General features: G+C 31.8%; 1 protein-coding gene across 3 annotated transcripts in view; it reads right to left on the minus strand.

Annotated features, from left to right (window-relative positions):
- The window catches only part of Sema1a (semaphorin 1a), a 483,245-nt gene that overhangs the window by 65,697 nt on the left and 398,254 nt on the right, over positions 1-19,294 (minus strand). For all 3 annotated transcript variants that reach the window (XM_072541281.1, XM_072541280.1, XM_072541279.1), the window contains exon 6: positions 7,092-7,233. In XM_072541281.1, coding sequence (XP_072397382.1) covers positions 7,092-7,233 — 142 coding nt within the window. The remainder of the gene's footprint in view (positions 1-7,091; positions 7,234-19,294) is intronic.

A 19,294-nucleotide genomic window follows, 5' to 3' on the forward strand; every position in this document is an offset into this window, starting at 1 on the left:
TATATATATATATATATATATATATAAGCGGGGATGGATCCTACAGCTTCTGCCGCTTCCCGCATTTCGATCGCCATCTTTTTCTATCTCTCCAGGTGTCTTCATCAATGGCTCTATCTTTCATGGTTTCCATAACACCTTGTATCCAAGACTTGGCTGGTCTTCCTCGTTTCCTTCTATTACTTGGATTGTATTCCATAGCTCTTTTTGGCCATCTGTTGTCGTCCATCCTCTGTACGTGTCCATACCATATTAACTGTCTAGTTTCTATTGTTTCAGAAGTTGTATGTACTCTATCTGTTTTTCTTCTAATTTCAGAATTAGGTATACGTTCTACTCTTGATATACGGCAAGCTCTTCTTAGGTAGTCCATTTCAACCGTGTCAACTTTTTTCTTTCCTTTTACTGTCATTTGCCAACATTCTGCTCCATATGTAAGAATGGGCTCTACAATTACTTTGTAGATAGTCATTTTAGTTCTCATAGTAGCTTTGTTGGACCAAAGTATCGAATTCAGAATTTGAACACTCTTCCTGCCTTGTTGCACTCTATAGTCTATATCTCGTTCCGTTGTTCCTTTACTGCAGATAATACTTCCCAAATATTTGTATTCGTAGCACCTTTTCATTTGTCTAATTTCCAAATCCGGGTCTTCGTCTTCATTGCCTATTCGCATATATTCTGTTTTAGACATATTCATACTCATCCCCCATTTTTCGTATTCATCTTTGAGCTTTCTAAGCATATAATCTGCATCTTCTTCACAGCTTGCAATTAGTACTTGATCATCTGCAAAGAACAGCGTTGTCAGATAATGGTTGTTAAGCTTCAACCCCATTCCCGCACATTTTTGTCTCCACTGGTGCAGTGCTTCTTGGATATATATTTTGAATAGGGTGGGGGAAAGACAACATCCTTGTCTCAAGCCTTTCGTTACTGTAAATACCCTTGAGAAAGTATTTCCTGTTTTTACAGTGCTTTGAGGACATTTATAGATGTTCAGTATTGCTTTTAGATATGTTTTACTAAGGTCCGTTTTCGTCAAGACACTAAATAAGAGTTTTAAAGGAACTGTATCATAAGCCTTCTCCAGATCTATAAATACCAGATGCGTAGGGAGGTTTCGAGCTGTTCGTTTTTCAATTACTTGTTGAAGGGTAAATGTGTTGTCCACGCACGATCTTCCTGCTCTGAAGCCGTTTTGTTCTTCAATTTCTTTATACTCCTCTTCTGTCCTTCTGAAAAGAAGGATAGAAGAGGAGTAATTCTTATAAATAAAAAATAAAAACCAAAGTAACGAGCTATATGTACATGTGTAAATGGACGGATAATAACAACAATGTTTAAGATTGACAAAAGCCACTTAAATAGCATAGGCGTATGTGCAGCAGAGTAGGGAAGAAAATAAGAAATGCATAAAACTGACAAACACCAGTTTTCACAAAAATGATAAATTGTAAAGCAACCAACATGGTATTGATAAAGAGGTCAATGATTATTCATATATATAAGGTGAGTTTTTAGTGGGACATCGGCCGATATAAGAAAAAACTTATTTAGAAAAAATGTAGGTATTGATATTTTCCATACTTGGAAAATATGTGGAATTCTACAGGGTGATTAATAACTACGTGGTATACCGAACATACAATGTTTTAAATGGGACACCCTATATAATTTTTCATATTTATATTCCTCTGATAATTCTTGTTGTTCTTATAATATTGGGCTTTGCACTACTACAGAGCATTTCAGGGCTTTGCATTTACAGACCATTTTTATTTCGAAATCCTTATGAAATCAACACCATGTGTATAAAGAAGTAATGCATAAACAATTATTTTATATATTCAGGTAAACAATATATTGTAAATTATAAATTAAGTTTAATTGAAATCATTGACTAAAATTTGTATACAGGGTGAGCTACAAAACGAAATTACGATTTTCTCAATTTTTTTAAATAGATCACCCTGTATTATGTATATATATATATATATATATATATATATATATATATATATATATATATATATATATAACTCAGTCTTCTCTAGTCTACTTGTTCTGTTTTTATGGGTCCATGTATTCTTCTCATATTTTTTCTTTCAATGATCCTTAGTTTTTCTTCATCTTTCTTTGTAAGATACATTGATTCCGCTCCATATAATATCACCGGTCAAATTGCTGTTCTATATATTTTTTCCTTTATTTTTTTTCAGCTTTTTTAATTATTTCGCTTATTATCGATTATTCTGATTGATTAATCAGTCCTCTGTTCTTTGGTTCTCTTATCAACGTTAGAAGTGTTTTTCCTAGCTTTAGTTTGTCCTATTTTTTTCTATGCAACAATTTAATCGGTTTCTTATGAATCACAGACCATAACGAAGATCTCGAAAAAGATGTCCATAACACATTTGTGAAGACGGAACAGCAAAGCGTACACTCTGTAGTGAAAAAAAAAGAAGAATAAGATACCATAATTTCAGTATATTTTTATTGATAATGGAGAAGGACTATTCAGTATATAGCATAAAAATATTTTGTAATTATCTGGTAATTAAGTTCCGGAACGGACTCGATAGATAGTATGAGATTAACAGTATCGAAATAAGTACCATTTGCAATGATGCGGCTACTTTTCTTCGACATATTTGTTTGCAAAACTGAGAAATCCTTAGTAAACGTTACTAACTACTTTCTACTTCTCTATATATCACTACCCCTTTAATAATGTGGCAAAGAAGTGGTTAATATGCGCCGCAATATTGCACCGCTCATATTTATCAAATAAATATTTTTACAATGACGCTCAAAAAAGGTATAGCAAAATAAAAAAATATATATGTTATGAGAATTGAAAATCTTGTAAAATTGGAGTTTATCCTTTATTAAATATTTATATAGTTGGACGACAAAAGAACATATTTCAATATGGAGACTTTAAAATACTTATATTACTAATTTTTTTTCTAAAGCGTAGAGTAATATAATGTTTAACTCTATTAGATACATATTAAAAAAATAAAAATATAACTGTTAAGGCTGTTTTATCGGTGCACCAAAACCTAGGGACAGTGTTTTCTGTTATTTACCGATAAAATGTCTCGAAATTTGGACACGTTATTCGAAATTATGTTGCCTTTAAACTGATGGTTTTACTTTTTTTATTTTTTTGAAATTTCTGTGGAAAAATTGGAATATACTGTTTAACGTTCTATTATAACCAAACTTTTTACGCCCATCACTCGAAAGAGTTTTTTTTTCTGTAATCGTTGATTTTTGTTTCACATTTCTGTATCCAGTAATAATCGAGAAAAGCGTGTTCCAACTTTAAAGAAAATTGCTAAAAAGTACTGAAATCTAATAGTGAAACGTGTTACTCATCATTGGAGCTTAGTTTCATCGTTATCGCCTTCGTGACGTCAAATCTCATGAACGTACGGTCAGTTAGTTCGTGTTAAAACTAATTTGAATGGCAAATAATGTATTTGTTGTCATTAAACTACCCGTCGGCCGGCGGCACTGAGTAAAGATGGTCTCGCGTAAGCAGTGTAGAAAAGTAAGTGATACGCCCATTTCAAATCGCAGTATGCTTGAACTGCTAAAACAGCCTTAATAACAAAAAAAAGTTTCGTAACATTTTTTTAGAATAGAAAATTTTTTACGAGATCTTCACAATATTTTACAAGATCCAATAATACCAAGCATAAGGTCTAAGAAATGGTACTGACCACTCTTCATAGAGAGTTTAGACGTATATGTACACAATTCTTGACTTCTGTATAGAAAAATGACGGAAACTATTGAAGCCTAACGTGTTAGATTTGTTGGAATTTCGTCGAAATATGGCAAAGGCTTTGCTCTCTAGCTATGGTGCTTGGCGTTCTAAATCAGGACCTTTGCACTCAATGCCACTCAACAACATTCAAAAAATGAATTAAGTGTAATATTGCGCTCTACGAAAAATGTTTTGTAAAATTTGATGGTACCAGAAGAGTGGCTAAAGGGATTAATATGTCCGTTGCATAAAAAGGGTAGTGTAAGAACTATAGAGGCATTACTCTGCGTATAAAATCTTCGGCAATGTATTGTTTGAAAGACTTAACATTTTACAAAGGATATTGTTAGTTAATATCAATGCGGATTTACGGCTGGAAAGTCAACTACACATCAAATTTGTAGCAGTTGAAAATTCTTTAAACTATCAAATATTGCAAGTGTAAAAATTTTGTAGTAAACCCCTGGGCTATATATATAAATTTTGATGTCTTTTTTTACATTCAAAATCCACAAGAAAGAATTTATTATAATATAGCTGAGTGTCTAACGAGAATTTTAGCTTGTTTCGCGGTATGGTGGGACGCAAGGGGAAGTGCCAGTACATGAGAGATCCAACGAAGGTCAAGTTTCAGGTTGGAAGATTTGGTCAAACGGAACGGTCGTTGTTATGTAGTGATCAGAAGCCGGCAAAATTTGTTGAAAATAGTGGAATTTTATTCTCTGTTAATATGTTAGTTTAGAAAAGAGTAATCACCAAGAATCACCAGAAACCAAGGTAACTTTTTTGTTTTAAACTCTCGAAAAAAAAAATATATACATTAAAATAATAATTGCTTTCATAATTTAAATAATAAAAAAAATTTTAATAATTAATATTGTAAATCTTAAGGTGTGGCTATGCTGTTATTTTGATTGTTCTCTGTCATCAAATTAAATGTTGACATTTGACAGCTAGCGACTAGTTTTATTTTTTTTTTGACATCAGCTTGTTTTGTTTTTAGAAAAGGTTAACCTTTATGAATGTTTTCATTTAAAAAGATAATTCTTTACTTGTAATAATTTTTTATTTTGCCACAGTTTATAGCCCAGTAACATTTGTAAGTTTTGTAGCAATGGATTTTTTAAACAAATAGGAAATATGAAAGAAGAGCCTTTTTTTCCTTTTTCTAACAAGACTAGGATTCTTCGAAGCGGCGTCCTTATTTCAAATAGCTAGAGGTCTGTCTTGTTGTTTTTGTTAACACATTTGTCTAGGAGATTCATGTAAGTATCCATTTGTTTCATTTTTTTGTAGTTTACCCAATCCAACCACTTTGCTATTCACTTATCCACGACTCAGCTCTCCAAACAAACCCTGAGTGCCGTTCGCACAAGTATCGTTTATTTTGCTTGCCCTATCTCCACTCCAGTAACTTCTGTCCCAATTTTCAGCCCCCTATAATTATACCCTATGTGGTAGGCAAAATATTTCGTTACAAATTCAAGCACATAGTCAAATTCTAGAAGTCACTAGAATATAATATAGATACACACTATCTCTTCGTCGACTTCAAAACAGCCTAAGACAGTGTGAAAAGAACTGCATTATATAATGCAATAATAGACTTTGAGATCTCACACTTAAGTTAGTTAAGTTGAACCAACTAACAATGTAAAACGTAAGCTTATGTCTTAGAAATAAAGGAGAAAACTCTACGTTCTTTAATATTATTAATGATCTAAGACAGGGGGACGCGCTGGCGTGTCTCCTTTTTAATATTGCCTTGAAAAAGGCAATCAGACAATTAAATATTAGAATGAATGGAACTATTATTAATAGATCGACGCAAATTCTCGCATTCGCTGACGATATAGTTATAGTGGACCGAAGTATAAGGGACATGGTGCAGTGTTTTACAATGCTTGCGGACGAGGTAAGTGAATTAGGACTTGTGGTAAACGAGAAAAAAACCAAATATATGTTGGTTTCTAAAAACCCCCGAAATATCCAACAGAGAATTCAAATTAACAACCAAACCTTTGAGCAAGTCAAAGAATTCACATATCTTGGATCGCTATCGCTAGTAAACACAACAAACACGACAATTGACGAAATAAAACGACAAATGTCAATAGCGAACAGAACTGTTCACGGTCTCCAGAAACATTTAAAAAGGTAGCAGTAAAGCTCAATATACACAAGACCTTAATAATACCGGTTTTGATATATGGGGCTGAAACGTGGACCTTATCTCAAAAAGACTTTATTTTTGAGAGAAAAATACTTAGAAAGATTTTTGGGGTCGTAAATGAAAATGGGCAATGGTGTCGAAGATACAACTTTGAACTATATCAGTCATACACCGATCCAGATATTGTAAAATTCGTTAAAGCGCAGAGACTTAGATGGGCTGGACACATTACTAGGATATCAGATCGTAAATACATGAAGAGATTAACATTTTTTAAGTAGAGGACGACTACGAAGGAGATAAATTGATGATGTGGAAGAAGACCTACAGATTCTAAGGGTTAGAAGATGTAGGGAAGTTGCCAGGAATCGACAGGAGTGGCGACTTATTTGTGAGCAGGCCAAGATCCACAACGGATTGTCGAGCCACTTATGATGATACATTTATCATCTAATAAGATAATAAGATTTAACTTCCTTTTTTCTGTGCAATTTTTAAATGTTTTAATTCTTGTCCTGTACTCTTGCTGAATAAATTTGTTTTTGCTTTGTACATTTATTTTATAACGTAAGTACCCAGTGTTGCGTTTTTGACACATTTTTTTTTAAAGGGTGGGGGTATTTGCGATATCTTAATTTTTACCCATTTGGGACCACATATTCACCACACTTAAAGCTCCTGAAAAAAATATTATGGACATGAATGGGTTATTAATATTAATATTTTACTAAAGCAAGTTAACTTAAATAGTAATATTTTAAAGTTTAGAATCCACATTTCTTTCTGTACAATTAGTTAAAGAACACCTTGTATAAATGTTTCCTACATCTCTTATAAAATAGGGAAATCGTAAACTAATGATATGATCGTAAATAAAGTTACAACGAAAATCAATAGTTTAACAATATCCCGAACGACTCTTTCTTCCTTGAGATATCTCCAGCATGTTAGTTGTGATATCGAGCACGATATATCTACTAAACCAATAACACAAATCTTTTCCGAAACAATTTGCTGGAAACATTTCTAAAAACTCCCATTTTAAACTGATCAAAGAAAACTTTCAGATAACATAATACGAATGGAGACGCAGAAGACAAAGAAACAATTTTAATATATATCAATATGTCTACTTACGTATTTCATTGAAGGCAAATGGAAATTCTCCAGTAACTGAACAATTCAGGCGCGATTTCAGAAAAGACGTCCAACGATTACGAAAACGATGAGGCCCTCCACGGTCGTTCTTGCATACTCGAGCTACACGTGAGTAAACAGCCTAAAAAGAAAAGGATATTAAAAGATATATATACGATAAAGGAAAAGGTTGTTTAAAAAGTGAGCTATAACAACTGCTCTATTGAGAAATTTAGGTATATAATATTATAAAATAAATATTTAATAATTCTTTAGCTTAAGAGTTTTAAGCACTTGATAGTACTCATCCATAAAGTCTACGCATTATTTAAACGCATTTATTAAAATTAAATAATTATAATAACTGTACTAAAATAAATCAAAATTATAATAAAGATTAACCTACTGTATTTATACAATTATTTGACATTGGAATCAATAAAACAATTTCAGTCATTTCTATCCATTTATACAGAAATAAGAATGGACAAAACCGACAAGATCATTTGTGCATTAAAACGAAGCCAAGTTCGATAGTGTTCTTAACAGCGTTAATATCCATTTAATATCCAGCTTTGAATACGAATTCGGTCGTTTAGCCATTTTGCCAGAAATGTTTGATTTGTTATGATCCACTTTTTATTGAACATTGCCAACAATCTTAGCAAAGTTAAACCCCCTACACACGTCCCGACAAGACCACTTAACTGTCGTTGGACCCGATGGTTGGTGTGTGTGTGTGGGTTTGTTGACCGATTTGGATGTACAACTGCGACATCCCGACAGCCGATTTCCCCATACCCATACCAACCTGTCGAGTCGGGACATAACAACTATTTTTGTGGGTCAACAAGCCAATACAAACACCAACCGTCTTGACCAACGTTGTCGGGCCCAACTTTGTCGGTCACGACAGTCAGTAGGTCTGGTCGGGACGTGTGTAGAGGGTTTTATGTATATATTGTGCAGCGCTCAACAGTGAGTTTGAGTCCAAACCAGTCCAATCTCTGCAACCTATCTAAAATTTATTAAAATAGTCAAAAAGCGTACTATTAAAACCGTTAGAAAGCTCTTAAAGTGTTACAAAAGAAAATTGGTACATAATAAACGATCTTCGAAATAGAATAAATGCAGCTCAAACACTTTCCTTTCCAAACCCTGAAAATCTAAATGGAACCTTGTTAATGTGAGTAAAAATATAACATCAACTGTTATGGCAAACAAGATCCCATTTCGTATCTCCTCAATTCAAAAAAGGTCTCAAATTGATTCTTTATCTAATAAATGCGAAAATATATGCCACAGATCTCTGCAAGATCTGTGGCATATATTTTTGATTTTAGGTATCGCCACAAAAAAAATCCAAAGGCGAAAGATCCGGTAATCTGGCCGGCCACTCTATTGGACCCTTTCTGCTAATCTAACGCCCTGAAAACAAATGATTCAAAAATTGTCTTACGCGTATATCATAATGTGTGGGCGCCCCATCCTGATGGAAAGTCAGTTCATCCTCTAAAAGATTATTATCAGATTCCAATGTATCAATGATCAGCGGATCAATAACCTCTTCTAACAAATTTAAATAGATTGTTCCGTTGAGATTGAGAAATAATGATCCAATAGCGTGATTCCCTTAAACGCCAACCCATACATTTAATTTCTGAGATGTTTGTGTATGTGTCTCCATGAATAAATGAGGATTACTGCTACTCCAATAAGTAATCGTATTTTATAAGGGTGAACTTTATGAAATTTTATATTTCAATAAGCACTAGATGCTACCAGATGCACGAGACAGTTGTTTGATAGACTGTCGATTATCCATTTTTTATAAATGACCTAATACCGCCACTTCAACTGCTTCATTTCGCAGTCGAGTGTCTACTTTGTGCTTTGTGTTGTTAACATCATCTGTAGCTTAAAACGTATCAGTTAAATGCTTGACGTATTGGTTGACTTACGTTTTTTTTCTGAGTGGTTCGTATTAAAGATCCTTGCCGTAGCCTTAGCACACTGATTATTTCTATAGTATAGCTTAACTAATTCTATTCTTTCTTCAGTATAATATCCCATTTTGTAAATCTTTACAATAATATCACTGATTAATCAGTCGTTGACAAATCTCAAATCAAAGGTAACCTGATAAACACTAAAGAAGATAATTAGGATTCATTATCTTTAAAAAAAAATTCAGATGAAAAAGTGATATTTTTACAAAAAGAAAAGATATTTTCAACACAGTGGCGTGTTGATATTGATTTGCAGATTGATTCAATTATTGTATTGGAGGTCACTAAGAACATTTAATTGGTTAATTTGGTGAAATTTCATAGTTAACTCCAAAATTATCTTCAAAGCTATTACGTAAATTAAAAAAAAATAAGTGCCGTGTAGAGAAAAAAATTACCTTTCAAATTATGTACCAGCCGACTATACTTGCTATTTAAAAAACTGGGGGTTGATGCGGGGCAGTAGGGGGTTACAATTGAGGACATGAATTTTGCATGAAAATTCGTCCTCCTCCCAATACAAATTGACGTGTTTTTTTAAATTTTGAAGAAACTCTTGGTTTTTGAGTTTCTGGGGGCGGGGAGGGGGGTTAAATTTTCGTTGGAACACACTGTATAAATCATAGTCGCGACCTGTTAACAGATCTACAAAAACCGATTTTTTTCGCTTGGACGGATCGCCATTGCCAAATATAATAGGATTAATATTCATTTATGGTAACATTTAGTGGTCTTGAGGTTTTACTCCAATTAAGAATTTGCGTATAAACAAAGTATTTTAAAAACAGAATCCATTCCAAGATTACATTATTTCTTATACATTTCATTTGATGGCCTAAAGCTTTTTACCAAATCATGTTGTTCAAATTTACAAGACATTTTATGAATACAATTTTTTTTCTTTGATAGAAGAAAGTGTTTTACAGTCTTTTATGTATGGTACTGTTATATTTCCGGAGCCATTAATTATAAGTGTTTTAAGCACAATGGTACATTGTGAACCGAATTATAAATGTATTACACGAAATTTAAATAGTTTGTAAATTGGTATACTACACAGAATGTATCAAACTAAAACAATATATCAAGCTTGTTCCAATATTTTGTCATATTTTATGAAAGGTTTTGTGTAAACAGAATTGTAAATATTCCTGAATATTAAAATTTTATATTTTTAATATTTATAGAGATGAATAATGAAAATATTTTGCTGTATAAAAATAATTGTTAATCATACTATAAATAAGACTTTTTATTTCTCTATTGTTCAGCAATTAAATTAACGAATTATGAAATATAATAATTAATAAGATCTTTTATTTAGAGAGATTGAAAAAACAATCATATTATGGTCTTCATATTATGGTAGTTTGTCATTGGTTAGAAATTAAATGGTTCCATTGTATGACAGTAGTGTATTATTTGTGTTTATTTTATAGGTGAGTATATTTTTGATCATTTATTTTAATATATGTAAGAAATAAATAATAACAATAGCCTCTAATAACAAAAACTATCCGTTTCGTTATCATTTTAAGTTTAAAATTAATACCTTTACTGCTCACTTTGATGAAATATTATTCTGTGCTAATAGTCCAGACGTCAGAGATTTGACCCCTAAAAATCATACGAACAACTGAATTTTGCCGACAATATCAATATTGGTACCCCAAAAAATATGCAAAAAAGTTTACCACTTTAACCCCTAGGCTTCCCCCTAAAAAGACTCCTCGTAGGGGAGTAAAAATGCAAACAAATCGATTTACCAAGAATCTGTACGCCGTAGAAAAATGTTTATTAGCACTTTTTGCGTAGAACAAACCAGAAACAACGCTTAGAGCAACCGGCGATTTTGAATGTTAAATAAAATTTGTATCAACTCGACGGTAAAAAATCGATATCTTTTGATTAGAGTGTCCTATCGACAAAAATAAAAAATGCGTTTTAAAGGCAAATAGTGCAATTTTTGTATTTTGCCGCAAATGAAGTCAGTTTCTGTAAAACTGTTCAATAAAAACAAACTTTGCGCGCTTTTTGCTTTTTGCCATTTGACTCTCGTGAGATTAATAAAATTTATTACTTCCATTAACCTGTCATCATGAAATTTCCATTGTTGGAGACCAGTCTTCTACACTTATAACATGAACATTCGATTTTAATTTTTGGCAATTTGAAATATGACAAAAAAAGCAGAATTTAAACTTTTACATTACAAACGATCGCACGTCACGGGAAATGCCTCCAAGAAGACGGTTTTGGGTGTAATTTATAGCAGTAATTAAGTACTTTTGAAAAACTTACTAGTGTAATTAAAACAGTGTAGTTTTAAACATTTTAGATGGTTTGTAATGTGAAAGTTTAAATTCAGCGTTTTTTAAGCATATTTCAAATGCCATACATTTATTGCCAAAACTCAAAACTAAAATTTCATGCTATACGTTTTGAAGATTAGCTTCTAGTTATAGAAACTCCATAGTGACCGGTCCATGAAAGGGGTACATTGTATTGATCTCACGAGAATTATAAAAAATGGCAAAAATCGCACCATGTTTATTTATTTAAAAACTGAGTTCATTTGGGGCAAACTATTAAAATTCTCTTTGCCTTTAAAACGCATCTTGACTTTTGTCGATAGCATACTTGAATCAAAATATATTGAATTTTTAATATCGAGTTCATACAAATTTGAATGAAAAATGATTTCGCGCGCGAGACTGACATTCAAAATCTCCGATCGCTTCAATCGTTGTTTCTCAGAGAACAGTTCATTATACGCAAAAAATGCTAATAAACGTTTTTGTTTAAAATTATCCTAGCTACATTTTTTATTTGAGACATTTTTTTATATAACGTACAGATTCTTGGTAAATCCATTTTTTTCCGTTTTCCCCCCTCGTTGGGTTTTAGGGGAAAGCCCGGGGTAAAAGTTTCGACAAAATTCAGCTTGTTCCTATGATTTTTAGGGGTTCAGTGGTATTTTTGTCTCTGACGACTGGAGTATAACTAATATATTTTTTAAATGTTTGAATACTAGTGCGTAAATCAAATATATTAAATAATGAATACTTCGTTAAAACAAGGGTTTTGGAGGGACTCTGTCTCAAAAATTCTTCAGGTGTTTATATTTTAAGTAGTTCGTTACAGTTATAATAAGTTTGTAGCATTTTTAAATTCTTTGGTATATATTGAAATCCCCTCGTATATGTTAAAACACCGAAGAATATTTTCAATGTATTTCTGTTTCCTATCGTACGTATTAAAATACCGCAATATTCTTTCAATCCTTTTTGCGCCTACGAGTTGATAATAAACACATTTTTAAAGTTTGTTTATATATCAGAAATGCATATTTCCTCGGTATTCTTTGATCGTTAAGCCGCCTAATATTGCGCATTAAATAAATATTTCCGCTTAAATGTTTTGTTTATACCAAGTTGGGCGAATGAATTTTAAAGATAATTACATCTCTCGCTGAGGCCACTGTCAGGGGCAGTTGGCTTCAGTGTTGGTCCAAATTTTTCTTCAAATTTGTAACGTTTTGTGTTTTTCGTCTTATGTTGTTTAAAATATGTAGTGAGCAGTTAATAGTTAGTTTTAAGGAGGTTGGGGAGAATCTTTGAAAAGAGAACACGCTGTGGGTGTCGGCGTCCAGAAGCCGGCAAATTTGTTGAAAATAGTGAATTATACTCAATGTAATGTGTCAGTTTTTCAAGAGCAATCACTGTTTTTGTTTCTAAGTATCAAAGAGATTTGTGTCGTCTACAACAACTTTGAAGGATAACCACATGTAGTCATTGTGTCCAGTTGTACCTATTCCAGTTTTTAAGAAGCGGAGCTTCAAATTTTGCCTACAGTTACCCAACTTTCTACCTCAATTTTCGCAGTTTGGAGATGAATTTGTTCGTGTGGCGGTGGATCTAACTCCAGTTCTAACCCCAGAAAATTTTGTAACTCCAGTTGCTAACCACAGAAATTTTAGTGAAACCCAGGTAACTTTTTTTGTTTGAACTTTTAAAATAAAAATAGACATTTTTCATTAATAATTGCTTTCATAACAGTTTAAGAAATTGTAATAATTAAAATTGTAGATCTTAGGGTGTGGCCTAGCTAGCTGTCATTAATTTTTTTTTTCTAAGTTAATGGCACTGTCAAAGCCAAAAGGCCAGTTATGTATTATTTTAAGATTTAAGAGATAATTGTTCTCCTCTTTAAGATTTAGTATTGACATATTATGACAGTTAGCACTATTTTTGACATTTGGTAAATACCTAATCATATTTTTTGATTTTGTTTTTGTTTTTTTAAAGAAGGTTAAGAAGGTTAATTTTTTATTTGTAATAATTTATTTCTGCTACAAATTATCGCCCAGTAACAACTAAAGTTTTGTAACCATTTTGTAAGTCATAGTAAAGTTTTGTAGTATCTCCAACTACTAGAGTTTGTAAACGGATAGGATATAGTAAGTCTGGTTTTGATATTTTGTATTTTATTGTTATTATTTGCATTAGTAACTGTTTGTGGTGAGACAACAATAAATGTGTTATTTTTTGCCCTAAACCATTTTGCTTCTTTATTTAAAAAAAGTTTCTTAACCCTTTTTTGTGTTTTTAGGAAGGAAGAACCTTTTCTTTCACCCAGCAGGAAGATTCTTCAAAGCGGAGTCCTTAATTTAAATAGCTTGAGAACCTTCTTGTGTTTTGTTTGTCCAGGAGACTTATGTAAGTAACCCTTTTGTTTCATTTTTATAAGTTACCCCATTTCAGTCCCCTTGTCATTCACTTATCCACGACCCAGTTCTTCAAATGAACCCTGAGTGGCCAATAGCAACGTTTCGGTTTGTTTTGCTTGCCCTATCTCCACCCTAATAATTTCTGTCCCCTACTTTCAACCCCCTATAGTAATACCCTATGTGGTAGGCAAAATAATCGTTACAAGTTATTTTAAATTTCAGGCAAAGGTAAACGTATTATTTGGCATTGAAAGTGAAGAAAAGTTTGTCAAAACGCTGTGAACGTTTGAATCGAAAAAAACACTTTTAGCTGAGTAGTAGTGATTTAGTTTCGGATATACCTTATATCACATTATGTGTCAAATTAAATACAAATTATTAACAATGAAAAGCCATTAATTGCAAATTCTAAATTAAATATAATCAAACATTTACAGTGCATTAGCCCGATAACGTACTTCACGGAAATTCATAAATCGAATTCACAGAAGCAAAATAATCGAAATCCAAACATTTATCTGTTATAATTAAAATTATATTTTAATTAAATTTGTATTAATATAATTTGTAGTGTCCTGATAATAATCTGTGTTGACCTAATAACATGATGTAGAGAAAAATAAAGGAAGGGGAGACACTGTACGTGAAATTAAAATAATAAAGTAAAATGGGTGTATTAAGTAATTAAGTCAAGCCAAGTGAGGCCAAAAAATCGTCAACGTTAAAAAGATACAGCCTATGTAATGACTAAAACAACATCTACAAGTATGAAATTTGCGGAGAAGGCATTGATCTTCATGCTTCTTCTTCTTAAGGTGCCGTGCATTTCTGCGAATGCTTTTACAGTACATTATCTTGTCAGATGAGATATTAGGTAGTCAAGATAGTGGATTCTTGTCATATGTGCCCTAAATATGCAGTCATCTTAGTTTTTACATAATCAAACTGTTACATATCCTGGAGGCCAGCTCTTTCTAATACTTCTTCATTTCTGACTCTGTCTGACTAACTTAAAGTTTGTTAATTAACATTTAAGGTCCATGCTTCCATTCCAAGAGAACCGACTAAACGTAATACTTTAACATATTGTATCTCAGGATCAAATCCAATTTGCGATCAGTCAGAAATTTACAAAGTTTCAAAAAAGCATTTCTGGCTTGTACTAATCTGCTGTTTTATTTCAGTCTGAGGGTTCCAAGTATCGTTTACCAGACAATCCAAATATTTAAACTGCTTGACTTGCTCGATTTTTTCTCCAGCTACATATATCTTTGCATTTGGATAATTATTTCTATCTGTAATCATTGTTTTTGTCTTCTTGATATTTGTTTTCAAATCAATAGTTTTACTTGCAAGAGTTTAAATTTAAGACCATTTAAAAGACATTGAAGATATTAGATGTTATCTGTCACTATCGCTGTGTTATCGGCATACCAAATGTTGTTTACTTTAATACCCTTATTATAGTCGGCCACTGCTTATGCTTTTCTTTTTTTTAAGCCCTTCTCTCTATTCTGATTGTCGAATATAGCCCTCTCCTAATTCTCGCCATTCATCTCTGTTGTTTGAAAGACGTTTCCACATTGGTCCTGCAGTTCTTTAAATGTCGTCGCTCCAGCGCATTTGCGGTCTTCCTCGTGGTCTTTTGGTTTCATATGGCCGCCAATTCCCGATTTCTTTGTTTCATCGGCCATCCTTAAGACGTTCGTTATGTCCAGCCCATTTCCACTTCAGTTTAGCTGCCTGTTCGACGGCATCTTTTACTATTGTTCTATTCCGAATGTCTTCATTTGTTTTATGGTTTATGGTTTTATGGCCATTTTTACACGTCTGCTTATTTCGGTAGTCTGATTTTCTTTGCTTACTTTGACATGTTGACCCAGATATGTATATTCATCTACGTGTTCCATCTGTGTCCCTTGGATGTTTATCATAGGTTTGTCATCTTTGTTTGACATTAGTTTAGTAATGCTGAAATTCATTTTCAGTCATTTTTTTAGGGTTTCTGTGTGTAGCTCCTCAATTATCGTATTGAGTGCATTCCACTTGTCGGCTATTAGTACTACACCATCTGCGTATCTAAGATGGTTCAAGTATCTTCCGGTAATAGGGATTCCCTTATTTTCCCAGTCTATTGACTGAAAGATATCTTGTAGGCAGCTGTAAATAATTTTGGAGATATTGTGTCTCCTTGTCTTACGCCTCGGTTGATTTTTACTGGTCTTCTTTCGATTCCATTACCCAACGTCACAATTATTTTAGCTTGTTCGTAAATATTCTGTACCTGGAGTCGATCCGGTTGTTGACTAAAGCTTCTTCTATTGCCCACAGCCTACGCTATCAAAAGCTTTTTCATAATCTATAAAAACCAGGCATAATGGGAGATTGTATTCGTTAGTATTTTCTATTCGGATTTTCAAAGTATATAGATGGTCACAGGTGCTGTACCCTTTTCTAAATACGGCTTGTTCTACTGGTTGATATCCGTCAAATTTAATTGTTAACCTGTTTGTAATAATCTTTGTAAAGGTTTTGTAAAGTTGTGAAAGAAGTGAAATTGGTCGATAATTTTTCAGGTCTGTGGTGTCTCCCTTTTTGCGTATTAGTATTATTTTAGCAGTATTCCATTCTATTCAACAATGTTTTGATTGCTGTCAATAAATAAACAATATGAACTTTCCGTCAAATTCATTGTCGTAGCCTACTTAGTTTCTAAAAAACTATTTTTAACCATATAAAATAACAATGGTCAAAATAGGTATCAACATTAAGATTCTCTTGGTATAAAAAACTTTGACAGTAAGTATAAGACTACTGACTTATTTTTTAATTTAATTTATAATACAGGGTGATTCAATACTATACTTACTTATGTTTATGCGTTTTTATTCACATCTCGAGTTCGACAAAAGCTATTAACATGCGGTTTGCGCCATATTGTTACGAATTTAATCCAGTTCCATTATAATTGACAATAAATAGGTGTTTGCATTAAATATTTTAAAGAAAAACAAATTTTAATTTTTTCTATTCGAAAGTACCCTCTACCCATGACAATTAAAACTAAATGCAATTGTTTTATAGTAGATGTAAATTAAATCATCCACACTCTTTCTAATGACACTAATTTCGTTAAAATCGGTTGATCCAAACCAAAGTTATAGGTATTTATCCACAAATACTTTCCCACTCTCCCCCACCCTTTATTTAAAAAACTAAAAAAAAAGTACTTAAACAACTTTGTGCGGAATTTAGGCCTCTTTCTAGTTTACTTATGTAACACTTGGTGTAATTGGGCATATTTCACAAAAAATTGGTTTTCAAATTTTTCTTCACAGGTTACGCCCCCTAGTGGTTAACTCAGAAACTTGAAAGTTATTTCCAGCGAATTCTCGTGGCCACTTTTACTAAGGAATGTTTTCTCCTAAAGTTATAACATGAATAGTTTCTGATATATATATATATATATATATATATATATATATATATATATATATATATATATATATATATATATATATATATAATATAAAGTTTTATATTGAGGTTGCAGTCATTAATAGGGCAGGAAAGTAAAACTCTTTGTTCTTTAATCAAGCTTTCGCAAAATTTATTTGCTTCTTCAGGATATGCTAAAATATGGTATCAGTAAATACAACGAAATTAGAACTAAATAGCATTGTATAAAACTAGTAAAAAAAACTTACAACATGAGGTTAATCCATTAAATTTTCAAATTTGCAAAACATTAAAACTTAACTTATTTTAAAAATTATACAGTTATGTAAGTACAATATTCCAATTTAATTTAATTTTGTAAAAATTCATTTTGACATTGATTATGTTGATGTTTGATTTATGTCAGAAAGACACTTGTTTCTGTTTATTATATTTTTTGTTGTTGATAACTAGCTCTTGATTGTTATTATGGTTACGTACAAAGTGGCGCCAAATATGAATATTTAAATTTTTTGAAATTCTAATATTTATAGTCAGAAAATCTAATATTGGAAAATTATAGTATTAATTTTCGTAAGACAGAATGTAATTATAGATATTGCTTAGTTTATCAATATCAGTTTTTTTATTAACGCATTGATATTTATTTATGCATACCATTTCTAAGAATTCTCTTTTATTTAATTGGTTTTCGCGTCTTAATATATTAGTTTCATTGAAATTAAATGAATGATTTTTATTAATTGCATGATCTATTAATGCACACGTATTTTTATTATTTCTAAGGTCACTTTTATGTGATGTTAGTCTGCCTATTAGATTTCTAGATGTGTGTCCGATGTATGACTTATCACAATTTTCGCATGTCCTGCCCTATTAATGACTGCAACCTCAATATAAAACTTTATTTTACATAACGTGTCAGTCAATAATACCTAACTACTTTATATATATATATATATATATATATATATATATATATATATATATATATATATATATATATATATATATCATCATCTTTGGCTCGACAATCCTCTGTGGATCTTGGCCTGCTCTAAGATTCGTCGCCATTCTGTTCGGTTTCTGGCAACATGTTGCCATCTTCTGATTTTTAATATCCGTAAGTCGGTTTCAACTCCATCTAACCACCTAATTCGCGGTCGGCCTTTGCTTCTTCTTCCTATAGGCGTTCCTGTGGTTAGCTTTTTAGCAATCGTGGATCTCTCGGATATATATATATATATATATATATATATATATATATAGATATATATATATATATATATATATATATATATATATATATAGATATATATATATATATATATATATATATATATATATATATATATATATATATATATCCGAGATATATATAGATCCGAGAGATCGGCTTATTGGACCACCCGGTACACATGACCCATTTTATAAGAATATTCTTCTGTACATGGCCCGTTATATAGGGAAACATTGTTTGACATACCTTGTTTTACTATTTGAAACTTAGAAATTTTATTTGTCATAGTTAACTGTAACAAAATATGAAATAAAATTGTTGACTTACTTAAACTATATTAAATTATTTAGTAAACATGTATTTTTACTTTTTTTGATATTTTTACTAAATTCCTGAAAAAAAAACTCATTTTTCTCGATTGTGCATATTTTCAATGGACTCAGCACTAATATGGATACTTGAACTATAACCAACCATCTATGTAATACATCAGATCGACAATTGAAAAGAGCAGATTGGAAAAACGGATTTTGCATTACACATAATCCTGAATTGCGTGCTTGAAAAAGATAACGTCATAAAAAAATGAATCACTCATAATTTTTATCGAGTAATTGGTATAAAATTTAATAGTAAAAATAGTTTATGGTCTTTGAAGTGTGTCATTTAATGAAAAGTTTTACTTAAACTTCATTTTACCGCATAACCATAAACCGCTTTTATTTCATGACCAACATAATAAAACTTACAAAGCTATCTTGTCATT

Source organism: Diabrotica undecimpunctata, chromosome 8 (genome assembly GCF_040954645.1).
Source record: "Diabrotica undecimpunctata isolate CICGRU chromosome 8, icDiaUnde3, whole genome shotgun sequence".
Lineage (NCBI taxonomy): Eukaryota > Metazoa > Arthropoda > Insecta > Coleoptera > Chrysomelidae > Diabrotica > Diabrotica undecimpunctata.